The 27,886-nt window shown below is 40.2% G+C and overlaps 3 protein-coding genes across 4 annotated transcripts; 2 read left to right on the forward strand and 1 right to left on the reverse strand.

The window, feature by feature from the left end:
* Nucleotides 1-3,067: 3,067 nt before the first annotated feature.
* Nucleotides 3,068-6,463, forward strand: svip (small VCP interacting protein). Its single transcript, XM_080028314.1, has 4 exons — nt 3,068-3,583; nt 3,902-3,952; nt 4,733-4,846; nt 5,180-6,463. The coding sequence occupies exons 1-4, from the start codon at nt 3,521-3,523 to the stop codon at nt 5,192-5,194; spliced, it is 243 nt and encodes an 80-aa protein (XP_079884440.1). The 5' UTR covers nt 3,068-3,520; the 3' UTR covers nt 5,195-6,463.
* A 288-nt stretch (nt 6,464-6,751) lies between these two features.
* Nucleotides 6,752-24,603, reverse strand: gas2a (growth arrest-specific 2a). Of its 2 annotated transcripts, none has more exons than XM_080028312.1 (8): nt 24,414-24,603; nt 19,329-19,490; nt 17,026-17,156; nt 13,489-13,633; nt 12,211-12,274; nt 11,886-12,084; nt 11,684-11,791; nt 6,752-7,944 (listed from the first exon to the last, which is right to left on the reverse strand). In XM_080028312.1, the coding sequence occupies exons 2-8, from the start codon at nt 19,471-19,473 to the stop codon at nt 7,729-7,731; spliced, it is 1,008 nt and encodes a 335-aa protein (XP_079884438.1). In that variant the 5' UTR covers nt 19,474-19,490; nt 24,414-24,603; the 3' UTR covers nt 6,752-7,728. The 2 variants fall into 2 exon arrangements, with proteins under 2 accessions (XP_079884438.1, XP_079884439.1); XM_080028313.1 differs by having other exon boundaries at nt 6,753-7,944; nt 13,489-13,630.
* A 933-nt stretch (nt 24,604-25,536) lies between these two features.
* Nucleotides 25,537-26,600, forward strand: fancf (FA complementation group F). The gene has a single exon (XM_080028310.1). The coding sequence runs from the start codon at nt 25,570-25,572 to the stop codon at nt 26,590-26,592; it is 1,023 nt and encodes a 340-aa protein (XP_079884436.1). The 5' UTR covers nt 25,537-25,569; the 3' UTR covers nt 26,593-26,600.
* The last annotated feature ends 1,286 nt before the right edge of the window (nt 26,601-27,886 follow it).

A 27,886-nucleotide genomic window follows, 5' to 3' on the forward strand; every position in this document is an offset into this window, starting at 1 on the left:
TGTGGTTTGGTAGAATTGTTAAGACTGTATCAACTGAATGTTTTTTCCCTCAAGAATGTAATGCAAATTAATTTTATTTGTAATTTTTTTGTATTTGATTGATGAATAGTGAATGAAAAAGTACAAGTAGAAGGAGATAAAGACCATTTCACATACCCAGATGTCTTCCCATGGAGCTTCCTGCACACAACTCCTCTATTAGTCCACAGGGAAGCACTCTTTTAAAAGACAGTTTCTTTGACATCTCTGCTTTGCATGCACTTGTGAGGTGAGTGGCCAAAAAACACAGTGCTGTTAGCCAGCACTAAAGGCTTGATTATTTATACCATGGTCACTATGAACACTTCTGCCGTCTTCCAGCAGAGCCACCACGTCACTGTACCCCGTGTCCCTCTGGGAGTCTATGCACTCCACATGGCTCCACATGAAAACACAGTCCTTTTAGCTATCAGGACATTACCACCGTTTTTGCCTTTTTTATCTCTGCCTTGGGCAGTGATGATTATGAGCAGCTAATAAAAGCCACAGCAGTCGTCCATTAGAGATCTCATTGAAGTGCAATGTTTACTGGATTTCCCCTAGAAAACAGTCACGCTCTCCTTTCTGCAGGCTATGGCTGATTTGAAGAATGATATTTCAGAACTAGATTACGCTTTTCTCAGTGCTATGCAAACATGTCAAGGATAAATTAAGATTGAACGCTGCATGCCAAAACAGACACACAAAGTGACCTGTGCAGTTCTCAATATAATACACTTCACTTCATAAATAAATACTAAAGGATCTGGTTTCATTGAATAGAGTAACAGTATCATTCTCTCTACACTGAACTATTATGCACATGTAACTTATACATATAGTTTATAGAATATTGCAATAGTTTTTTGTTTTTATTTACAAACTAAGAATTATAATAGAGAATTGATAACCAAATGTGTATTTTGTCTCCAAGAGAAAAGCTAATTACATTTTAAATAATTCAACTGCATACATGCAAACTCAATAACAGAAAACTAACCATTTAACAAAGAAAGTGGTAAATACCATAATAAACACATGAACAGATTCAATTCTGTATGCATTATCGATTGAATAGTTTAAGTATTCATCATTCCTTGGTCAACTCTAAGTCAGTGAGGTAAACTTACCTGAGGAGCCATTAAGAGTCTGTGACGCCTTGAGGTCCATTACATGTGCCTGTGCCTTTAGCACAAATCCCCCATTCAATAAGTTTCTGAGCAACTGTAGTTCTGAGCAGAACTACAAAAGCTGTGCAATCTCATAAACCTGTCTCCACAGTGCAGCCCATTGAGGATGTGGAAAAGCCCAGGCCGTGCAGGGAAGAAGGATGGGTGGAGTTTAAAGTGTTGTGCCCGGGTGAAGCGATGTTCAACATTAAACTCTCAGGCAACTGATTGTAGGATATTGATTGGACAGAACTGCTGTGTGTGTGGAGCATCAGTCACTTCACATGGAGCTTTCTCATTAGTCTTCGTGACTGACAACAAACTGTAACAAGAGAAGCAGCCCTGTGTGCACTCTATTTACGGTATGGTTTGACTGGAAATTGATGGCCCACATTGGCGTATGCTGCTGGTTAATTACACATTTGAGTCACTTTGTCTCCATAAAGTCTGTTACTACAAGTGTTTCCGTATTGTAGCCTACTTACCTTGCGATGCTCCACAGCAAACCACGTATCCTTGTGGCTATCAAACTTTACAAATCATCTACCTGATGTTGAGAGAGGGACAGCAGCAGAGGCATGAGGTGGCTCCAGCCTCTGTTACACAGCTGCTGTATCCGTGTAATCCCACTGTCTGCCTTTTGTAAAACAATCACTACAATTCTCTAAGGAAATAATATGCAATAATGGGGAATAGGGGTGCTACTGTATAAACCATGAACATTTTATATTAACCAAATGTACCCTATCTTTTCTTCAGGTTTCATACTGTAGCTTACAGTAAGCATGAACATTTGGATTTGGATCAGGTTTGGATTACGGTAACTCTTAAAATGACTCTACAACATAATAATGAAGTCACTTGACCTTACATTTAGTTAAGAAACAATCATTTGTATTGCATCACAAATAGGACACACTTAGTTGTTAAGGAACATCTTCCTAAGTGAAAAACAATCAAACAAACCCTTTAAAATCCTTTAAAAATTAACTTTTTTTGTCAAGGATAGAATGGGCAAGCCGAGCCTTCAGCCATGATCACAGGTCGAGGATTTATGGGAAAATGCAGCTCCTTTTTGAGGAAATTGAAAATACATCAGGAAATCAATAGCCTAGATTGAAATGTTTACGAGGTAGACAGCTTTTTCAAGTCACTTATGTGAGGATATTCACAATTATCCCGGTAATGGAAATTCACCATGATTGACATATTGTGAGTGTTAGCTATTTATCGTGATTCTTTATAAAATCTTTGATCCTCTCATCCCAAATAGTTTATCATTTGCAGCCCACCAAGGATGATCCTTACAGTTTAACCTGTTATTGATGGAATTGCAACCTATTGATGTTTTATATTTTATATTTGTAGGCCTAGCCTACTCTATTGGCTGTATTTTTGGGTATTTATACCAAATTCCCAGAGTTCTGTTTTTTTTTTTCCCATACATGTTGTTTCTAGCCAAGAATTCACGGTTAAAGTATGTAATGGATCTTTGTAACCAGCTATAATCTGATCCCCTCTGCTTTGTATTAGGCCTACTTTAGTCGTGAGTGAATTCTTATCATATCTATTGTGTAGTGGTCATCGGTTATCGTTACCATGGTGACTTCGTTCGTTTTGTTCTTCGCCACACAGTGGTGCTGTTGGACCAGTTAACAGGAGACGAGCGCATAGCAACACCTATTTTGTGACCCCCCTTCCCCTGCTTACATTGAGCTACATTCAAGATCCTGTTACACACTGACACATTTTAACGCAATGAGGTTTACTGAGAAGCCTTGTAAATAAGATAACTTAATACTTACTAATCATAAGCTATGAACAACAGTAGTAGTCTAGTCTAGTGGGTTTTTCATCGCTGACATGACGGTTTGGTTACCTTTTGCTCGCAGTAAACAGTGTTCTTCAGTGTTCCGTTCTTGAACACACCCGGACAGAGTAGTCAGCCAGTTGAACTCCGATCAAAACAAACTCAGAGGGAAACTATTTGGCTTAGACCTCTGACTATTAAAATCTTACGCATGCTGAGGCGATTAAACAGGAGGTGTGACTGTGTGAGGAGGAATAATTGAACAGTAACTGGACTCGTAGTGGTAGCTGGAGCTAGCCCTTAGCTAGGATGCTAATGTTACCGTTAGCTAACAGACGCCTTTAGCTAACGGTAACGTGATGTTAGAGAAGCTAGGAGCAGAACCTGATGCTTCTTTCGCCTTAATTATCAGCACAACAACCAGAAACTGGCTTGCCAGTTAGTTCGATAGCTAGTTCGTCTATACAAACTCTTCATAACTCATTTCTACGTTGCCTTTACTGCCCGGAATAACAGCTCCGGTATGGGGATGTGCTTACCGTGCCTTGGTGGAGCAGCGGACGACGTTGTTTCCACTCCTGATCCAGTGAGTTAATTCGCTAAAACTTCTATTACCAGCCTTGACACTAAACAAGTCAACATGTCGCACTTGTGATTCGATTTGAATCACGGATTGATGCAAATGAATAGAACCTAATGCGAGGAGGACTTGATTAATCGTCTGTAGAAGATCATTAGAAGGATAAGGCCCTACTAGGTAATGTTAGGCGTCTCCTCTGTAAACACACTGGCATGCTTAGCTTATCAAAGCCCAGCACGGTGCAGTGAATACAGTTTGCTTTCAGAGGCAGATCACAAGTTTTCGATTGGTTTAAAAAAAATATATCTGTTTTTTTTTCTCCAGGATATAAGGAGACGACAACTAGCTGAGGCAGCTGAAAAGAGACAAAAAGAGGTAGGTGACTGTCTGAACATAGGATTGGTGTCGTCCGTTTGTCTGTCTGTAAATCATAGATGGTGCAAATGCTGAAAAACTCTAAAAACTCTACAACCTCAAGTTCACATCTAAAACAGTTAACAAATATAGGATTTAGTACTCAAGGGTTGTCCAGGCTGCATTAGTTTCAGCTATATGTACAAACTAAACTGCTAACTTTAGTGTAACTTTGATCAAATAGTGATCGAGGCAGATGCACTTGACAGTGGTGAGTGATTCTTTTATTATACAGAAAAGCCACTTGAAAACCCGTAAGAGCCATGCTAAAGTTATAACAAGGTAAGTACAGATGGACCTAGAATGAAAACTCTTCTTGGTCAGGCAAATCTTTTGGATTGGCTGACATCTCAAACACCACATCTTCCTCTGCTCCGGGTCACTGATATCATCTTGAACTCTCCTGACACTCTGACTATTCACACTTTTTTTTATCACTGCAGAAAAAAGCACTAAGAGTGAGCCCTAACCAACACAGTCACGTTTCAGTCTGCTGCTCCAACTCTGAATTGCCTTATTTGGCCGTTGAATGCCCTTTTGTTAGTTGTGATTGAACATACTTTCTGCTTTTTGAAACAGTTTTGCTAAATATTTTATTTAAATGCTTTTGGGGAAAAAACGTGCACGTTTTTAAAACAGCTTGAATATGTTTTTTACTTATAAACAAGATATATTTAACACTTATTTTAAAGACACTATCGGCTGTTAGTGCTTGATCATATTGCACTTTTAATATTTCAGACAGCATACAGGGGTGTTAAAAATCCAGAAGCAGTCGAGAGGAAAAGGAAAAAACAGGAAGATGTTGAGAAAACGACGATGACCACCTCTGTGTCTGGCGGAGGCGGTTTGAAGGTTAGTATGGAGTTTAATACTAAACTGTGTGATTCCTAGAACTACCGGAGCATCGAGAATGTCATTCATACAGACTTCTATGTAAGGATGTCAGGAATACCTATACTTTTTTTTTGTTGCAAAAAAAAAAATCATTCAGCTGTAATCTTGAACCATAATCTTGTATCCTTAACTCATTTAGAAGTAAGTAACATCCACATACCATGCTAACCACATTTTTTAGATGACAACTAGTCTCATCTGATGATAGATATTATATTAATCTATCAACTAGCACAACATGTCAGAGATTGAATATTGTTCTGTTCATTTTTGGCCTCTTTTGTTTTCTAGTGGCAGGTGGGCTGAAGTCGTGGACAGTAAACCCTGAAGTATTTTACTCTGAAGTCCAGGACAACATGAAGTATTGCTGCAAGATGACTTGAAAGATTTTTGAACTGCTGTCCCAATTTTAATTTTTTATTTTCGTTGATGTTATGACACAAAATGGCTACTGTTGTCATGCTTCATGCACAACAATCTGAGGTTAGAGACAGAGCAGCAGGACTTTATCACCTCGTTGCCAAGTTATTCAAGCCAGTGTGGACCTTTGGACGTGTCAGCGATAACGCAGAAATGGGCAAGCAAATGCACATCTTACTGCGTTAGTTTTTTATCTTGACTAATACTAGACAACACTAAATAATATGTTCTAAGACTATCAATATCTCTGGTAACTGAAAGCTATCTTCACCACTAGAGCGTCACACATTCAAGGATAAATATTGACTGTATATTGACTGTACATCCAGGTTGGCCTCATTACTTTCTGTATGACCTCTCCAAAATATCAGATAATATGACCGATTCAAACAGTTTATGTTTACACAAATGTAAGTGTGCTTATTGTAGGGTTGTGATATAGTTATTAGCACCCTCAATTTCACCTTTTGTAGGGCTCTATTTCTTGGCAACACAAAGACTTGAGTGCAAAGAGTGCAGTAACTTGTTGGTACTGAACATGTTCCTCGCTGTACCTGGGGAATTTGGGGAAGGCCACGCAATGTTTTGGTGGTTTGGTCTATGACATTGTGCTGAGAATATATGATTGACAACTGACCAGTCCTCTATCCGTTAAAAATGAAGATGAGGTCTACTTATTGACTTTGTGCACATGGCCTTTTAAACCAGTCATTGCCATCACTCCTTTTATAGAGCCCTTTTTTCTGTTTATCCCTCTCTGCACAATCTGAGTTTGTTGAATTGAATTATAATGTTTGAAAAACACTGATGTGATGCCTGCTTAATTTAAATAAGATATGAAATGTGTTTGTGGATTGCCATATGACAAACCGAAGCTTTTGTTAAGGCGCCTACGTGCACACGGTTAGTAAACCATTTGGTGAGCATCAGATTTGCTTTGTGACACTATCGGGAGATACTTGTGCTATGATGCCAGAGGAAACTGAAATATGCTAAATGAAGTATTTACTTTGTCTTGCTTTATTGAGTGCATTTCTTACGCCCTACACTTGATCCTTAAATGCTTCTGGTGCTCTTAACATTTTGTAGAACTGAAACTCCAGCCATTGTTATTTGCTACAATAAATCACATTTCTGCTACATTTGTGTGGATATCATGATTTGGATTGCAGTTTTACAGACAGATGATTAAAATTCGGATCTAATTTAGATTTTGTAAAAAGACTTATACAATATGCATCATGCTGACGTTTAGATATTTTCTTTGTATAATAAAGATTACTCAACTGTTCATAAATCTTCAGTTAAGCCATTACACATTTAAAAAAAAAAATCACTTCAACGTACATGAAAACTATTTAATAAGTAATAATGTTTTATACCAAAGCTTTGGGCTTCTGGTCACCAAACTGTCCAAAAAACAAAGTAGATATTTCAATGATTGTGCTACCTCTAGAGGTCAGTAACACACAACAAATTTAAGAATTACGGCACCAAATGAGTAAATTTACTGTATTATCAACCAAACAGTATATACACATGGCTCTGTTAACTACATACTGCATCTTGTAAAGGTGAATCTCCACGTTTTTATTATAGAAATTATACTCAACTATCTAAATCATGAATTATTTGAAATTATTATTGTATAAAAACATTGCATAGAATGGTTATTCAATATGTAAACATGTAAACAATCTGAACATTGCTTCATTTTCTTTGTCTAACAAAAAATGACATCATAAACAAAAAAAGTCATAACATTTTATGACCAACGTTTGGCATCTGTAGGAGATTTCTTTGAACAGAGTGGACACTTATTCTTCTAATGTTATAGTTAAACTTCAATTAGCAAACTTGACTGCAATGACAACTGATACTGGCTTCTTAAAGATCCTCAAACCTCCAGCACTTTCTTTGCCTCATTCAGAAAATCTTCCGGTTTTAAGCTTCTACAAACAACGGGAAAGGAGCATGTGTCCTTAAAACGGAAATCATTCTACCTACTATAAGTGATATATTGCTTACAATACAATTCAAGATTGGAAAAAGAAAAATCAAGAAAATGTACAGTACAGCTTCCTTTTACTCTAACTAATTATATTGTAATGATACAAATTTCAAAGCTGTGTACAGGATTTGTTAAACTAATCAAACACACTGTTAAGGGCAAACTATTTTGTTTCCAGGCTTAACCCTCTCACAAACATCCGTTGACATCCAATTCTCATAGACTGATAAGATATATATATATACCAAAGCATCACTTCACATCACATAAGTGTGCTTTCCATAAATGTCCATAGCCATATTATTTATGACAACAGGGAAATGTTACACAGCCACGTCCATTAGGCCGTACGAATCACCATCATCCTCTGTGACCTTTAGATGGCACTTTCTCAGTCTCATGTCCTCCTTCACTTTTTGCTGCGGTAGTGGGCTGCCACCACCAGGTAGCTGTCCGGGGTAAGGTCCTTGATGTTGGGGGACTTGCTGCTGCTGACAGGGGACGATGTCTTGCTCTCCACCCGGGAGAATTGGAGCATGCGGCACGGGTCGTGTTTCAGCAGGTAGCTCTCAAAGGTCTCCCAGCCTCCACCAACACGCACCATCACATGCTTGTTGTGCAGCATCTGCAGAGACAAACAGGATTATAGTGTCACTTCTGATGTCAGTGTTTCAAAGGAGAGCATCAAATGGTCGCCGCTGAGCCCCTTGCCTTCTGTGGGCCTATAATGTAATTTCACTGATTGAGGCTCTGCTTTTCAGGCATAAGTTGAATGAACAGTAAAGCCTGGCTTAGATGTCTAGGGTTGTTGATTGATGTTGGGGGCCACGGACTGGTGGATGTCCCTGGAGAGAAGCTTTCTCCAGCCTTACCAGCCTAATGTCATGTTGAACAGGCCAAACCCAGAGTGATTGACTGACTGATCGGTTTTATTTCTAGAATTATATACAGTGTGTGTGTGTGTGTGTGTGTGTGTATATATGTAATAAAATCAGGCAAAATAAGGGGCAGCTGTCACTTCGAAGGACCTCTTGTCACATTCTACCTCTGCAGAGTACATTAGAGTCAGACAGGCTCTGATAAGTGTTGTAGTTTTAGAATATTTTACATTCCAAATCTTGAAAGTCCTGCGTCACAACCATGATATGTCAACACCGACTTACAATTTCTGAAGAGGTTAATTGAAATGTTTCGATCATTTTAGTTTCCTGAAGCAGTTCATACTAGCCTGTCAATATACCTATCATCAACAGAAAAAGCAAATGACTACTAGATACACTCCATTTGTCTTCTGCTGACCATGCATGTCTGGAGCAAATTTCATGGCACTCCATCAAAAAGTTTATGAGATATTTCATATTAAATGATAATTTATATGAAAAGTATAAGCTCTTCTGAACCAAGGAGTTAAATGCAGTGCTTTTTCATTGTTCAATCTGCAATACAATATTTAGATTAGAATAATGCCACCTGCCACATCATGGCACATTCTCAAGGTTTGGTACCATGGCAACGTCGGCCATTACAATAAAGAAGAAATAAAAGGCTGTGGTGTATTGGACGCTCAGACACTCGCATACCCCAGAGGCATTGCACATAAAATGCACCTGCTTCACTGTGTGGAGCCTTATTACCTCTCACCTCATTAACACACCATTACAGCCCCACTGAAACAAGCTTGTTTACCTAATGCTCCTTATTATCAAGACTGCTTTACGCTTAATTCTCTGTAAGAGTACAAACAAGAGAATGGTTCAGACAAGAAGGCAAACTATATAGTTTGATAATAAAGGTTAAATGACCTCATTATATTGTCACCTCAGTCTGGTCAGATATTGGGCTTCATTCCCGCCCAAGGCAAAACATACAACATTTATAAGCCTCTTAAAAGAATCAATCAGGGGGGCACTGGCGGGGCAGGTCTTCCCATCAGCAGCACTAGGCCTTCAGGCTTTGTGACTGTGGGTTTGAATGGAGCTGTGTGATGCAGAGGGGTTTCAATCACGCTGCTTTGGGACTAGACTCCTGTCAGAGACCATTCCCCCCCTCAGCAGAGCAGAGAAGAAGAAGGCCCCGGGGCTGAGCTGGGACAACACTTCCCACAAACACTGCGATGTTACTTTGCCCCCTTGTTGAGGCTGCAGCCACCTCAATTATTCCAGGAGTTGGGAAGGTCAGTCTCTCAGGCGTGTAAAGTCCAGATAATTGTGGAGTAGTAGACTCTGATATGTGCTGCATGCCATGGTTGCCCTTGCTAGACATTGAATTGGCCTAACGGTATTCATGCCTTTTCAGTTGAAGCTGCTGCTGGGGGTTGAAAGCATCTGAAGAATTTTAATTAAAGCATCTTGACTGTTAAAGAGTGTTGGCTGAGAGACAGAAATAGATGTTTAGCACTTGCATCGGCCTGATGAAATGTATAAATCCCACATACTCTAACTGTGACTAGTACACCTGATAACACATGGTAATACACATGTAGTTTTTAGTGTAATTTGAACATTGTTAATTCTGTCCAATTTCTGTATACATCTCACCTAGTGCATCTCTGTCTTCCTCTTTTGCTCTTCCTAATGTTTATCCCCTTATCACTGCCATTAAGGTTTTTTGAGGAGTTTCTTCTGATCCAAATCCTGGGTCTAAGAAGGAAGTCATGCTGTAGAGATTGTAAAGTCCCCTTTTGGCTAATGTGTGATTCAAATGTCTTGAAATGTAAGGTAGTATAAGCTAAACTGTACAGCAAACTGCTGCTGCTTTGCACTGTGGGCTTCACACCATTTGTCCTTGGTTGCTCAGCAACCACAAATGAAGCCTCAGTCATTGAAAGGGCATCAAATGATGATTAATGTTCACATTCACACAGTATCTCATGTTATACTGCCAGAGAATTAGAATTGTTTGTTCTCCCTCCTATTTTAAAACAGCTTTGCTCATTCACACCGGTTTACAATGACGGGGATTTGATTTGGTTGAAATGTAACATTCTTTAGTTGTTATATAGTGGGCTGTCAGCAGAGGGGATCCAAGAGTAAACCATCTTTTAAACGTCTGAACATACCATCAGCATGAATCACATTCTTAAAAGGTGTGAATCCTGGTTGTGGGTTGCCAAGTAACGAGGATCCCAAGGGGACCAATGCTACTTCTCTAATCTGTTAGCCTCCATTTTTCTTTCCCCGGTTACCTTCATCCCTCCATTTAGAGAAAGTCGAGTAACGATTCCTGGGCTGATGGACTCAGTGTTATTATGAAATGTAAAAAATGCAAACGGCCAGCATTGGGTGATAAAGTGGGGTAAAATATTTTCCAGCAGATCATGTGGAAACGTGTGGACGCTATTTTCCTTTATAGCCAGTCTGCCACATTACGTTTGGCTGAAGATAGACATTGTTGGAATACCATTACCAATAAATGAGACCTCACACCAAAGGCAGACTCTGCAGACACAATGGGCTACTTTCATCCCAAAGCCGGCCCCAAGTATCAACAAACCGCCATATGCTGTGTGAATGGAGAGCGGTTTGAGGTGCAATGTGAGACCTCATTGTTAGCGAATCCAAAACTGATTTGAAAATGAACAGAATGGATTAAATCATCTATTTGATTTCCCTGTCCTTGTCTTATGTTGCAAATTAATACATATGAATCCAGATGAAAGACATTGTGATAAAGATAATAATGAATCACAATTAAGATACATTTTCACCTGCGGTCATAACATGTTTAATATCTGAATATCTACACCAGCTTACAGTTCAGCTTACAGAATAGATACTTGCAACTTTGCTTGATTATCACCTACTTTATACTGTTATTCATGACAGAAAGAAATATTGTACTTTTTACTAAACTTAATTTATCTAGCAAATATATAATTACTTTGGGGAAAAGGTTTTATGTAACTTTTGATAGCAGTGGAAAAATGCTCTAATACCATTGGAAGTCCATTCAAAATTGTTTGTATGTAAAAAATTCTGAGGGATTATGAGAAAATGTACTATGGTAATACCAATGCTGAGTATGATAGCTAAATTAACTCATTACACTATACAGTAATGCAGTAATGAGTGCTTACATTGTTAATCAGTAATATAACAAACAGAGAAAAGTAGGGCTTTTATTTTGAATTGAATATTTTGTCATTGAAGCCTTTTATGTTTGAACTTAAAGCTGGGGGGACCAAAGAGAAAAAGTGGAGCGGTTGAGGTATTTGGATTTGAATCTCTATCCCAACTGCCATTTTCTCCCCAAATCCTCCACCCCGGCTTTAAGGGTTTAAATCAAATGCAATTTTTGTTAAAAATGAAAAAGAAATTTAGCACCAGATGCTGCAAACACCAGAACTGTATTTAAAATGAACTCACCCTGATAAAAAGCATCTTCTCCCCAACACGGTATCGACCCTGTGACTGTCTGTCCACACAGAATTTATTGGGACATCTGCAGGGGGGGTCATTAGCAATGTGTCTCACCTGTAACAAACACAATGAAAAACCTTTTTACACATTTTTCAACCCTGAAATCAAAATGGAAAGGAAAAACATAGGCAAACTGTGTCTAACTCACAGCATCATCCAACTGCTTCCCTGTACTTTTCTTGCTGGAAGTGACTTTGGTCGGAATGGGAGAAGGGGAAGGAGATGAAGACGGAGATAGAGGGAGGGGCTGAGCTGGAGATACAGGGGACGGAGGTGGTAGAGGTGCTTTCTCCTCTTGTTCAATCTCTTTCTCCAGTTTTATAAGGCCAGGAGGCTCCACATTGTACCTAGACCATGCAAATAAAAGAGTACTGGCATTTGATACATGTAGAAAAAATTAATAAACATAATCAAATGGGGGGAAAAGTCAATGATAAGGATAAGTAATCAGTTAGAGAAAAGTAGGACCATACCTTGATGCTATCCTTCCCAACTCTAAAAGACAGAGACACACTTCTCGTGGTTCCTTATGAAGAACTGCAGGAAGAGATCACGCTTTAGCATTGGCTTAACAGTGTATATATAGACATTGTATGGTATCTGGAAAAATGCAATGAGTGAGGATGAGTGGCTTTGTGATGGTATACATGGACACGAAAATATGAGCTTGTGAAACTCCTGTTTATCCCAAAATCAAATGGAAATGAGTAAAGTTTAGGCTTGGGATGTGATGTGTCTACAGGCTCAAGGTGATACATTTTAACCTCTTTGAAAAAATGACCAGGCAGTGAGAGTGGATACAAGATACATGTGACACACCACACCATGCATTACAGACACAAGATCCACTTCGTCATAGCAAACCTGGTGTTGTCACAAACACGGCTGAACTGATAAATCCATCCAGAAAAATAAAGGAAAGGAGGACGAACGAAAGAAAGAAAAGAAAAAAAAGAAAAATTAGACGGATATCAGCTGTTATTTAAATTTTATATCACAGCTATGTGTCCACTGCATTTAACAGTGCATGGTTGATATATCACTGTGCTTATAAATTAGCCCTCAGAAATGATTTGCATACTTTAAATTGCTTGGTGATGGCCGACCAGTATCAGTAATTACAGGAATGTAAGACTATTTTAGTTATTTTTTTCCTTGGCAGGGTCACACGTCTGAGAGCAAGGACATTATTTCAGTTCAGGGATATTTTAACAGCGAGCATATTTCAGAGTATGCTTACCGTATACCATACCGAGAGTGTGAACAAGGAAGAGAGCAAAATGTCGCTACTCTGGGCTGAGGAAAACATTTGCATAGCGTTGGCCTACTTTCTCACTAGCTCACACCCTTCTGCCTGTGCTCTCTTTGTTTTTTTGTTTTTTTTAACTCTGCGCACGGCGCAAGGTATTCAAGATGGTCGTCAGGTAGAGCTGCTCCCATCACAGAGTTCCCCGCAGGCCGCTGCCCTCCTGAGCTTTGTGGAGGGAAGTCAAAGGAGTTGAAGCAAAGGCCCGGACATGTGAGTCCTCTGAGACTCATGGGAGAGGAAAGGGAAGCAGACCAACCTGTGTGATACTCCACCTGTATACAATTGCCCCATTCACAAGAGATGGAAATCTGAGACCTACGACCGTCCTGGCAGTGCCAGAGACAGCCAAAGCCTCAATGAGGAAACTAAAACCTGTTTATACTGTACACCACTCTGTTTGGCCAACATGCAGAGGCCCATGGCAGAAAAATAGCACACTCACCTAAACCCTCTGACTCAAACAGAATTGTTTCTCCAACTCCAACCTTACGACACCAGGCCAGGAAGTTTGCTGTGTTGTCCCGTGCAAAAAAAGAACCGGAGGGAGCGCTCCGCCGACATGGTATCCTCTGGGAGGGAATACTCTGCTGGAGAAACAGCATTGGTTAGTGAATTTCTTCATGAGGGCTACACAAAAATGAAAGAAGGACAAAGAACATCCCCGTAAGGTCATTGGTGACACTGAACTAAACCAGAAACTTTTGCTTTTTGTGAGAAAAAAAAGAAAACAAATATCCACTAGGGTGACTTGTCCGTCCCTATCCCCAGAGTTTCCATTAAAACAAAGAGTCACACACTCTTTATCTACACTGATTTCTTCTCCATCTGTCGAGGCTCTGGTTTCAGCACAGGATCAAGGACCCTTTCCGTGCAGATCAATATGGGAGATGGCAGGTTAGAAAAGCGGGGCTACTTTACCAGGCCTTCTATGATTTGGGATCAAATGACATACTTATGTGTTTCAGCCCCCACATGGGCTGTTGGGGGAGATTTATGCGCCTTGCTGTGGTTTTTATAAAGGATATGTGCGTCTGTGCTATGAGAAAGGTGCAATGAGCTCATGCTGGAATTATGCAGGCTTTTGTGGGTATTTTTCTTTTCTTTCCAGGCTCTCCTTTTGACGTTTTTTTTCTTTTTTCTGAGACTCCTTTTCTCTTGTTGAATCACTTTGCATTCCCGGGGAAATAATGTCGACCACATAGCCAGCGCCGTTTAATCTAACAATCAGAATGACGTTGTTGTTATTTCTGTGGTGGCTGGCTGAATTATCTGCACCTTCACATATCTAATAACGGTGCAGAAGGAAGATAACTTTTGGAAGGATATTGAATAAGCATAAGGAAGCACTTTGCCTGAAAACAACTGAAAAAACCTAATTCAGGAAGATTAGGAACTTTGTGATTGATAGATCACAAAAACTCCACCTATTATAACCTATATTATTTGCTAAAAGAGTTAAACGACAGGATTATACCACTGTCACATCCGTCTGCTAAATGTGAAGCTGCAGCGATCAATCAAAAAAGAATGGAGACAGGGGCAACAGCTATCCTGGCTTTCTCCAATGGTTTTGAAAATCCACCTACAAGCCCCTCTAAAGCATGGGACATTGCTCAACTATTTATTACGCACATCGTCGACACAAAACCCCTGGAATATAAAATGGTCAGTTTCACACCTCTGTTTTTGTACGGATTAAACAAACAAAGAAATAACAAGCTTATTGGTGAACTGTGTAGCCTGTAGGCAGATTTTGTTACCTTTGGAATAAGTTAACCGAGAATTGGCAGAAGCTTCACATTTTATGGGAAGATATAGGAGTGAGGCTGAATCAGTTTTCGCATGTGACTCTCTGACACGAAGCGAATAAGCATATTCCCTAAAATGTTGAATATTTTTATTTTTATTTCCATAGTGTAGCAACAAATGTTAACAGTGAATTAGGCGGTAGGTTTGAACAATAATATGACAAGTAAGAACTATCATCTTCATTCATCTGTAGATGATATTGACTGATGCAAACAAATGGGAAGATGTGCAAAGGACACCATCCGTGTACAACATTATATTTTTCTCTGCTGGAATCACTTAGTCCGACTACGCAAACCACAACGAGCTATTATCAGGCTTTAGAGCAGATGAAAGTTCTCTTTAATGTGGTACAATATACCAGTAAGCAGCTACAGCTTCTAAACTGCTAAAGCAACAGTTGTTTGGCATGAATTCTAAAGACAAGACAAGATGATGTACAGTGTATCAGGGACTGAGAACAGGATTAATCTTTTACGGCACATCAAACTAAGGGCGCTTGATGTGAGCTGTAAGTAGCTATAACATCGACAAACAGCAATAAATAATGCTAACAGTAAAACAACGGAAAAACACTTTGATTTTAAAGTTTTCATTTTCTATTTGTCTCAGGGTTCCTCTGTCTCTGTCTCTCTCTGTCTCTGTGTCTCTGTGTCTCTCTCTCTCTCTCTCTCTCTCTCTCTCTCTCTCTCTCTCTCTCTCTCTCTCTCTCTGTGTGTGTGTTAGACTCCGTAATCAATAGGCTCCTCTATTCCAGTGGCTCCTCTGCCGTCCCACAGTTATTGACCTCAAGTATTTCCTCACATCTGTGCTGCTATACTCACACTGAGATCAGGAGACCCGCCGTCATCAGCAGAGTAATGCTTCAGTGCAAACATCAACAACTCTCACTAAAGAGTCAACAAAAGAGTATTTTGCTTCCCTTCCTCTGGACAGAAACAGTCCCCAATCATCGTCTCTCTCTCTCTCTCTCTCTCTCTCTCTCTCTCTCTCTCTCTCTCTCTCTCTCTCTCTCTCTCTCTCTCTTGGATCAAGTAATCCCATTGAGCACCAGATGTCAGCGCCATGTGTAATTAACCACAGATAATAAGTAAAGATGTTCAAAATATAGTGTCTGCAGGATTTTATCTTGAGAACAGTTATTTGACGTATTTTATGAAGACTTCTAATCGAACTGCAGAGACTCTTTTTTTGACACACATGGAAATGCATGAGACACTTTTTTAGACATCAAACAATACAATACAATCTTGAGGATTTGCACCCCAATAACGTTTGTTTTCTTGAGCACTAATCCAGAAAAAATACACAATTGCACAGATTGCTTGGCTTAAATTACATACAACAACTTGCGAGTTTCACCTTTAATGTTATAAAATTAATTAAACCCTCACCCAAGGCTCACGAGAAATTAGCATTGAACTCAGTTCTACCAATTCTCGCAGAGGGATGTGGGGGCCCCATCAGTTAATGTGTCCTTGTGCCGGCCGTATTTTACAGTTTTTTGTTTTTTCTCCTTTTTTTTGTCGTGCTGAAGGCAGCGGAGCCCCCGGCCCTTCCCCTCCCCCATCCCACCCTTTGTGCACTGCATTCTGAAATTGTGGAGCCCCTTTGCAAAGTTGCGATTCATGGTCTTTGCTGAGCTGGCAAAAACCAATGAGTGTTTCTCGGCCTCTGTGTTAGTCTCCAAAGGTTAGGCTATCAATATTTCTTTGAGATACGGGGGCTTTTATTAATCTTATTGAAGGAAACCTAATATTTGGGTATAACTATATCCTGTCTCAATGAGAGTCAATTATACTTCCATAAGGTTGTCTTCGAGCTGTTTGGTCCCAATAAATTATACTGGAAAACTGGGATTAAAGGGATGATCTATATGGCAATACATAAAACTTAAGGGGGAAAAACCCATTGAATTACATCTGGGTTTCACAGTCGTTTCTAATCAAGCAGGAGAATTGGTAAAATGGTTGAGACAAAAGTGATTTTCAGTCAAAATGATCCAATAAACTGCAGCCTAAATGATCGCTCCCCTTTCAGAAGCAATAAGTAAAATCATTCAAACTCAAAGTTAGCTCAGGAACACTTTCAGCTGAGATCTGGCACCCAGATTGGTGCTTTCCCTGTAACCGTTATGCCAGACTACGTTTATCTTCAAGTTTCTCCGTACCTTGCCGTTGCCAAGGGCAGGCAGGTCTCCGTTACTTTGCCTGAACTTCTCCTGTAGTGTCTCAGCCAGCTGGCACAACAGGAAGCCATTGTCTAAGCGATCCATGAAGCTCTCAGCGGTGATTTCCAGACCTGACCAGGGGACACATAAAGAAAGCAGAGAATCCAGCAATAACTCAACATAGAAAAGACTCATTTAGGAGAAGAAAAAAAAGTACAGCACGAGGAAATAAAATTCAATCTAAAGGTGATTCCCAGTTGAAGCTGAACCTGAAGCGATGTTATTGACTCTCAGAAAGCGCCTGGCTGATTGAGCTTGGCTTGTGCTGCTGGGTGGAGGGAGCCAGCTCGGCAGAAGCCAAATGTCCAAATATTCAAACATGACTTGGAGGAATCTCTGGGGGGTTTACTGGTAGTACGCCATGGGGTGGCAAAGACAAGGTCAAATGAAAAGGGAGCATGAGATTGTGCCGAGCAACGCTTCATCGTCCTGCACAGCTGCAGAGATAGATTAGTGATCAACATGTGGTGTCCAGTTGACTGACTTCCAGAGGACCATTCCTTTTTAGTTAGATCATCATCATTGAAATGGGAGGTGGTGGCAGGGGGGGGGGGTGGAAAGAAACTGGAGAGATTTTTTTTTTTTCTTTCTTTTTGAAAAAAATCTCTTTTCATTTCTTATAGGGGGAGGGTTTAGAGGGGGTTTTGACGTTTAATGAGTTCCAAATGTTGTAATTGAGCCCAGAAAAAGAGAGATTGAAATCTTGAGAAATACTCAGTGAGCTACCGTCGTATGTGCCCAGACTCTCCCTCGCTCCTTGCCGTATGAGGGGAATGTATTCCAGAGGGTTCTCAGAGACACATTTAAACTCAAAAACTTGAATCTGAATTGTTCAGTTCCTCCATCCCACCATCACAACAAAAATATGACTGTTCAGTTCAACCACGCATCCTCCACCCACTCAATCAGTGGACTCATCCTTGTACCGCACCGCTCCTCCCAACCCAAAAACTGTAAACCCTGCAAAGCATATCAGCGCCTTATTGCTTTTAAGGACCTGAACACACAGGACATGGCTTAAACCAACAAACTGTCTTCATAATGTGTATTTACATCTAAAGTTTTGAACCTTGAACCTTTGGCACAGCAGGCCAGCGTTTTCTAGCTCAGCTGGTTCCTGGGCAAACACACAAAGAGCGCCAGAGATAACAGGGAAGCTACTTTTGAGTTGTACACCCACAGGCAAGGGTCGCTATCAGGAACTTAATTGGCGTAGGGAAATTATTGTTGTATTGTACACAGTCTGCAAGATGTCCCATGGACTAAATCCAAGTCATTCGGCAAACAGTTTTAACCATAATGAGTGATTCTATAGTTCTAAAGCAAGGTTTAAATAAAAACTTAAAATAATGAGATGCATCAGTAGACAAAGAAGACTATGAAGCGTTTCACAAAACATGCTGATAAAATACTGGTTAACAGACAATTCAGCTAACACTCGCTGGATTCTCACAGTTTGAATTGGTCTGATGGAGGAATTTTAAGAAATAGTGTTCCATTACATTTTAGTGTTGACACTGGTTGATCAGTGGTTGCCACAGTTAAACCTGCAAATTGGCATGACGAACACATGGAAGTAAGTCTTAAACGTTGTCACTTATACTATTGTTGACTGTTTTTAGTTATGCCATACTAGTTCTTCCTATGTTAGCGTGAAAAACTTAACTGTGTTCATACGGAATTTGTGCTACTAATTTGAAATGAGATTACCAGTGCATCATGCATTTGTTTTGTGACTCCATTATTCAAGAGCCAAACTACTACTCACACTGATTTAGTATGCAATAGCAACCTTGCACAAAGCTTTTGCTGATGTTCCCCTCGCTGCTCATTCTCCACCACTGGCTGTGCATTATTCGAGAACTCTTAATGAAGCCCATTATTCAATTAAGGCGATTCTACAGGGGGAGTGTATAAACGGTGAAAACTGGTTCACGCGTTCCGGTGACTTTAAAATAGTTTGTAATGAGGTTCAGATTGATTCCAGTCCCCTGCAGAAGTGTTTACCTCAGCGATTCCCCTTCAATTAATGTTGTAGATTAGGAGCACATTTTTCAAAGCCAAGCTATTTCTAGGACATTGTTTTATATAAATCAGCAACGCCACCTTGTATTTGTCTGGAAAGTTTGCAAAATTTGGACTAGCCAAGAAAAACTCAATCTATACAGTAAACGAACCCTGATGCTTACTTGCTATCTAAAGTTAATACATGCTGGTATGTGTTGCTTATGAGCGTTGCCTACCTAGCATATTAGTGAGCCACAGGGCCAGGTCTTCCTTCATGGGGAGCAGGCTTGCTTCATGTCGACCGGCCAACCACTGGTGATACAGCTGCATGTCTGTGAGGCCGGGGCCACTGGGCTGTTTGGGGCTCAGGGAGCTGCACATGGTTCCCTGTTGACGGCCTGAGGGAGGAGATAGAGGGACACAATGTAAACCCTCAGTGTTAGTTGCAGAGGGTTCTTCAGACATGTAAATGCTGTACACAGATCTTCAATAAATACTTTGTATCTGAATCTGTGACAGTTAGGTGATATTCCTAACTCGAAAGGCATATTTCAGCCCACACTTGTAATGTGTTAAAAGTCATTGCATATGTTGGGGTATTTACCATATCTATCTGTATCTATGTACAATATGAGGTTATGTGTAAACTGTATACTTGTGCGCATAAGTAAATATCGAAAATGTCAGGTCCACTTTAGGGCTGCAGCTAACAATTATTTTCTTTGTTAATTAAAATGCCCCCTGATTAATGGATTGTCACAATAGCTAGTTCAATCATATATATACTAGACATAGGCTACAGTTTCTCTTAAGAAGCAATGAGCAGCTTTAAATCTTAGCTTCGTTTTTCGTATTACTGTATTGTTCTAAGTGATCTTGACAATATTCTTAAATAACAGCTGACAGCTCACATCCGAGCCCAATCACCCCAACAGGAGGATCAAGTGAATACGAGAGAAAAAGGGATCTAAAAGCGTTTGTTCTCGTGGCCAAATCCCGAGTCCTGGTTTACAGTCCACCTGGTGACATGAGACGTTGACAGCAAAGTTCCTGCTGTCTGCCCTCTTCACTGGACAAGAGGCACTTTATACAAACCAGTCTAATACAGTGGGACTTCTGGGAACAGCATTCACTAACAAAGACGCCCTTCAGATTAATCTGCAATCTTTGATACAGTCCATCACACATTCTAAATCAATACAATCCAGTCTTCACTGCAGTCGGCCCTACATTACAGCCTGATGGAGAAACTATATTTGACATCAATATTCATCCCCTGTCTGGAAAGGGAAGGTACAGAATAAATAAGACATTTCTCACAGTCCTTTTCCAATATTGTGCTACAGTATACGCCAAGTTCACTGTGTAAACTATAATGTGACAATGTTTCACATTTCAGTCCAGTGTCACTCACACAGTGCCGATTTGCTCGTGAGACAAGTGAGTAATTGAGCAAACAACTGGGCACCAGATGTCAGACCTGAACACATAAACAGCTCTGCAGTTATTATTCAGTTTAAGAGCTGCTGCCATTACCTCTCCGAAGTACACATTGATATGGAAAGAGGGTTTGTGATGCAGACAATTTTTAGGCTAAGAGATGGTGGCATCACAAGGCATGCATTGTATTACTTGAGAAAGGTCTTTCCCTCAAGGAAAATTTTTGAAGTTCTTGGTCTCGTTTCAGAATCGACCCCATTTTAACTCTGTCTCAGACAAAGAGGATTGGATTTTATTTCAAGACTGGTCAAGACCACAACTAATGGGTATCACTAAGTAAGTTGCCTGTGCATTGTCTGATTTCTTTATTAACATCATAACTGTGATTGAATGCAAAACCTACTGCTTCAAATGCAACCAATAACTTGTTCCCCCCAGCAGTGCAGGACTTGAACCAGTCTGGCCCTAGTCCTGACTGTAGTCTCCATGCTCTGTGATCTTGGCCATGACTTTGTCTCAGTTTAGTTGGTTTTGACGGTAACACTATCATGATATTGAGTTTTTTACATACCATTATTTCACTTTTTGTCTTGAGGAGATATTCACTGATTTTGGCAAAAAGTTATTTTGACGACAAACATTCTCCAGAAACCCAGGCTCCACCCTTGACAGCATAAATGAGAGGTTGTTGATAGTATTGATATACTGTTTTGTTCTGCTCTCTACTACCAAGTTGTTGCATGTAAAAACTATGGCCTCCAGCTCACAAGGAGGAATATCCTACATTCCCCATACCAGGAAAATAGCCTCAGGATAGATGATGCAAATTATAACAAGAGTTTATTGAAACAAGTAAGTGTAGCTGGCATGAACAATGTGTTCATAGTCTGTGTTGGCTGAAAATGTTGTCTGAATACCAAGGGAGTGTAACACAATGTGAGGAATCTGACCTTTAAAAGCTGTGTAACATTTTAGGTCTCTCTGGAGTTGGCTGTTACAAACTCACACAGCGGTGCAACACTGGACATCAGGACCTTGATGTCCGACCAAGGTTGCCTTATCTTCCTGAAGACAAGAGCTCCTCGTTGCACACACACTAAACTCTGGAGCCCGGCGCTCACACACAGGTGCTACATTCTCATGTCCACTGTGGTGCAGGCTGACGGACAGAACAAGGGCACTGGGACAAGTGCTCATGTCTCACAGTACAAAACACATTCATACAAGTTCATTAAGTGGCATATATGTGCCGATAAAACATATTACTTGAAATATCTGCCAATATGTAACATAAAAAAATACTTAAATGGTTTGAACTTGTTTTCAAAAACACTGTAGACCAGGGGTGTCCAAACAACGGCCCGCGGGCCAACTGCGGCCCGCGGCCCGCTTTTTATTGGCCCGCGGCCGATTTTAAGAATATAATGTAATATGGCCCTTTAAAAAAAAAAAAAAAAAAAAATTTTTTTTTTTTTTTTTTTGCATTTCTTAGTTAACCCACTAGTGCAGGGGTGTCAAACACTGATTGATTGGCCTGTGGCACATTTTAAAAATATAATGTAATATGGCGCTTTTAATTTTTAAATAATTTAAATGCACTCATTATATTACAGAGAAATATGTCCCATAAAAGAAAAAGAGCCCATCCCAGAGGACCCTGCATAATATTTTATTTTAAATTAATATTATTATGGAAAATCTATGTCCTTCTCCAATAGCTTCTAATTCATCTGACACAGTGTCCCCATTTTTTTTTCATACAAAATGAATACTTAAAACTTAATTTCCCTCTCAAAGTGCACCAGATTCATGCATTTCACTTTAAAAACGTAAAAAAATCTCGCGGGGGGCATACCCCCGGACCCCTCTAGGAGGGTCGAGACCTCGGCTGGATACTATTTTCACCCTGCTGGATATTGGACGCAAAGGCAGAAAACACTGGATGTATCATTGGCATATAAGCAAGAGGGGAAATGTGTCTGTTTAATGTGCAAGGAAAGTGTTACCGTGAAGAAGGATTACAATTTACGAAGACACTATGAAACTAAACATCAGAGCAGCTACATGTCCTGATAAATGTGTTATTTTTGCAAAGTGGCCCGGCCCTTCGTGGATTTTTCTGTATGTGGCCCTCAGTGAAAAAAGTTTGGACACCCCTGCTGTAGACATTCCACACTGTCCAATGAAAACCAAATGTTGTGATTTTGATTTTCTTTCTCAAAATGATCCTACTTCCTAAAATAAATACATTATTTTAAACCAATTTGGATTTGCTCAATAGTGCATTGTCACAAAGCTGAAATGAGACTTTCTTTTTTTAAATTGGAGTTATGGGAAAACAATGAACATATGTCAATGGGTAACTGACACAGGGAAAAGACCTGTATTCTTCTTGACGGATGAGTCATGAATAAACACAATTCCTTTTCCAGGGAAAAAGTCCGAAAGACAAACAACCAGCTGTTTTTAAACATACCTGGTTCCTCTCACCACACTGTAGCCTGACCTCTTCAACTGAGGGCCAAAACCAGAGCCAACCCCACCACTCTGCTAGGCTTCGTGTAGCATGTACTGTCTGTTGAATTTGCTGCTTCTGCTTGTGGTGTTATTTTCAGATTCACATTCAGAATCTGGAGGTAGACTGTAAGTTGGAATCATAAAAAGATAATGTCCATAGCCCAAAGGTATTACAACATGAATGAACATACACACATAAGTGTTTCCCGGTCTGAAGAGCCTCATGACTGCAGTAAAGTCGTCATAGCCTGCCACAGTTGGCTGCAGATTGCTCCAAGAAAAGCACAAGGATGGGAGTTTTGACCACTGAATCACATCAATTCGAAAAACACAAGAGGGCTCTGTCTTCCTAACCTTTACAGCCAACATGTCTGTCTCCTCTACAACAGTGAACTGATCTGGTGGCTGATTTATTCATGTAAACAAGTCAACTCAGCATGTTTCTACTGCAGGTCAGTACTGTGTGTGTTGTGAGCGAGTGTTGTATTCAGGTATTGATTGTAAATTCAGCAAGATAAAATATCAATAGCAGCAGAATCTCTCCTGAATGATATGTCATTAAACAATACAAAACATACATTGAGAGTACAGCATAGAGCTTGTTTTTCCAATAGAACTGGCCTTGTGTTTATTACAACATGGAGAATAATTTACATTGTGAACTTTGAGGATTGCTGCTAAATTTTTCGGCAATGACAACAAAAGGATTTTGTAGGATATTGTCTGTTCTACTCTGTTCTATTATATTCTATGACAATTACTGAGTATTGATCCTGCACCGATTTATTCTTATAAGAATAATTACATCCTCTAATAGGCTGCCTCAGGTCTTCAATTAGGAATTTTCACCATCAGCTTCATGTATTTCAGATGGACAATATGTCAGAAATACTGATGGATACAAAAACGTATTCCTGTACCCTTCAGATCTTTTGGTGCTATGTCTGATGAGTGTAAAACAATTGGTTTTGGACTGTGTTGCAGTGGCCTCATAATACAATCCTTTGCAGAACATAGCATTTACAACGTTAATAAGATTTTAGAGCTGCCTTCTTTACAACTGTCACAAATAAGAATTGCCACAACAGACACTACTCTACACTGGAAATAGGACCAAGGGAGGATCCTGATGAGTTATGACCTCAAACCAGCTGAGCGTCTATTAATTAAAAGCAATGGAACGACTGAGACCTACAACTGAAGAAACTATGTCAGACTCTGTGTCTTTAAAGATGTTTTGAAGAACTTTTGAAATAATGAGAAGCAAGATAAAGACATTCAAAACTCTCACATAGATTTTGCAATAGGAAAGCAGCGAACATTTCTTGCAAGAGTCCATAAAAAAGCTCCTTATCTGTGCTCACCCTGCGGATTCAGCTCGTTGGTGCGCACCTTCCTCTCACTCGTTCTGTGAACCGCTGGATCCCAGTTTTCATGCTTTTCACAGCAGTGCACCGACCCACAGGTATAGGCTCCAAAACACTCCACCAATGTGAACTGCCGAGGTCTTTCTCACTGCCTATTTGCACAAGGATCTGACTGCTCTTACACACACATACACACGCACTCACAACACGCTGCTGCTGATGGGAGGGAAGTTTGATCCTGCTGGCAGTGCCTCCCACCTCTCTCATCTTTGTGTTGCCTGAATATGACATTTTTGGACTGAATTCAGCAGCTCAGCCCGAGAAATTCAACCCGTCGAAACACTTTGATTTAATGATTTTATTTCTATGCTTGCCCTGTAATCTGATCCAGCTGACATACCCTGACTATGTCAATTTTGTTCGCTGTGAGTAGGCTAGCATACTGAATTTGAATAATTCAGTTTAAGTAGTAGCCTAGGCCTAAGTAACACGCATAAATAATGAATATTTCTGTCTTCAGAAATGCATTCTTCAAGTTTGTTCTAGCCTGATCCTATCCTTTAGATTAATTTGAGAATAGTATTACCTATATCGAATAAACTATTACATTGGTATGGAAGCTGGACTGAAAAAATAAACATAAAAAAATAATGTAAAAAATATATTAAAAAATAATTTGAGAAAGTCCGAATCCGACTTCTGGCAATAAGTTTACTCGATGGCGTTTATTTTGAAGGAAAATAACTTGGCCAAATCTTAGCTCTGGAGCACGCAAGCGCAGTGGAAACAACGGCACAAACAGCAGCAGCAAGAGGTTAAGGCAAAGTGTGTAGAACAGCACCCCATGTTTATTTTTCACTACATATGCCTATTGCTTACCAAGCGTGCCATGTGTACTTTGTTTGCCACATACAAGATGCAAGCACATTTGTTTAAAAGGATTTTGTTTTGAAACGTGCCACCGGAAGTCCTGTTTGACGTTTGTTGACATGGAAACCAGCTAACCTGTAGCTAGCGGTTATCGGCTAGCTGTTTGCTGGGGTCCTTTGAGTTTTTCCGTGACATAGGACAGTTTGAGGCGATGTTTAAGTTCCGTGTCTCTTCCAAAGTGAGGTTTTTAGAGACTGAACTGTGAACGCAGAGAGAGCGCCCCATGGAGGCGGCGCTGAAAAACTTGGCTAGCACGGCGGAGCTGCTGGCCGTGGCGGCGCAGAGCGGTGTGGTGGAGCAGTGGGACAAACACACTCTGTCCAGAGCTTTTGACTGGGCCCGCTACTGTGAAAATCTCTATTCCAGATTTCACAACAACCACGCTATAAGGAGCGTTATGGAGAAGCAGTTGTGTCTCACAAATCAGAGCTTGCGAGCTAACTTCCCGGCACACACAGCACTCTCCTTCTCGGACCTCTCCAGGTGTCAGCACCTGTTGCTCATTGGGCTGTTGAACAATCCTAAGCTGCCCATATCCATTATGAAGATACTCTTCAGTCCAGTAAACACCAAACAGAGTGAGTGTGGGGATGCAGACGGCTTCTGCAGCCACATCGTTCAGTGCAGATCTGCTTGTAAAGTCCTGAGTTCCCTCACTGACGGCGCAGCTGTTGGTGCTGAGGCTGAAGTGCAGGGGGTGATGCTACTTGAGAGACTGGGTGCTCTGCTAAGCCAAAGCAGTGAAGCCTCCCGTACGGAGCACTTTGTAGACTCCGTTCTTCAGGGCTGTGAAGGGGCAGCTGGACATTTCTGTATGGTCATCGCTGCCGCTCTGCTGACGATGGAGAACTCAGCTTCACAAACCGCCTCGCAGGATTTTCTATTGGACTGGCTGCAGGAAAAACACAGTGTGTTGCAGCTCATGTGTTCCACACTGCCTTCTACACATCTTATCTCCTTGGCCAAAGAACACCTGAAATTTAGAGACACATACTATGGCGTGCTGAAAAAGTGGGCATCTGATTTTGAGTACAGCATAAATGACGGTGAATGGGTTCAAACCAGCACAAACAGAACGATATCCTTCAAGAAACTGATAAAGCACTTTCTGGCCTTGTTTGAGGCCTGTCCCTCTCTGAGGAAGGATTTAGAAAAGGAACTAAATGCTTTGAAAATGTCTGATGGGGACTTTGATGTTGAAGGTCTTAGTGTTTGGGGAGACCTCCTGTCAGCATTAAAAAAGTGAATGACAGGCTTGGGGTGGAGATAACCATAATATAACCAAATGTGTATATTTGTAAATCTTAATGCAGTCAAATGCTTACTTAGAGTATCTTCCAGACTTCTGAATAAACAGTTTCAATCATAATTTTACCAATTTCAGTCTATTATTATTTAGGCAGTTCTAGTATGGCTGCTTGGAGTCAAACAACATTGACAACAAAAGGAAAAACAGAAGTATACTTTTTGTATATTTCCAAAGCACGGGAATCAAATCAGCATTAGTAGCCTATACTTTTTTTTAGGTTTTTAAAACTACGCACCAAAAAGCACGCAACTCTTAAATGTTGTCCAGTCGTACACTGAGGTTTGTTTTGAATTGAATTCCTTGATAATTTACGCTGCATTTTTTTATTGCCAACTTGTGAAATATAATTGTAAGCAGAATAACACTAAAACACAAGGCTGGAAATATAATAAAAATTGAATTGATGAATCATTCCTGGTAAACCATAATTACACGTTGCACTTGCCAGTTTCTTTCACAATTTAGAAATACTTTCATAAAATATGACCCATGCACCTTTTTTATAATGAAAGTTATTGATTTAAAAAAAAATATCTCAACACAATAATTGTATATTTGTTAAAAGTGCACAGCTTACATGGTTTGAACAGATGGCAGTATGTAATCAGTAGCAGCACGTGACTTGACTGAATTAAATTGAAAGTAATTGTCAGGCTGTGAATAGTTCACACTTTGTAAATTGATCTCTGGAGATCTCAGGCTTCATTCAGCGTCATAAACCCCACCTTACTACTATATAATTATAGACGTGCACCATTTGAAAATCATTCTGTGGCTGCTGATTTATGAGGTCCTGAAAAAAAAAATTCAAACATTATTCAATATTGTGAAGACTGCAGAGAGAGAGATGGGTTGGACAATAGATCGTTTTAAAGGACAAGTAAAAAATAAATAATAATGCAATGGGCAAAGAAAGCAAAGACACTGTGAGATACAATTTAGCCTTTTCTAACTGTACACACACACACCTTAAAATCATTTTCACTTTCTCACACATATACCATCTGTCAGTATTGCCTCCGCCACGAAGCTGCAATCTGTCGGGATCTAAAACATTTGATTGGCTTATTGCCTGTCATGTGACTCGACTGCCAATTCACACATCTCAGACCTCGCCCATGTGTCGGAGCACCTCTGCGGCGAGGGATCAGTTTAGTGACACCAGGCATCTTCAATCAAACCCTCCACAATAGTCGCTGTGTGTGACATAACTGTGGCAGACAGCGGATTA

The sequence above is a fragment of the Ammodytes marinus genome (assembly GCF_949987685.1).
Source record: "Ammodytes marinus genome assembly, chromosome: 5".
Classification (NCBI taxonomy): Eukaryota; Metazoa; Chordata; class Actinopteri; order Uranoscopiformes; family Ammodytidae; genus Ammodytes; species Ammodytes marinus.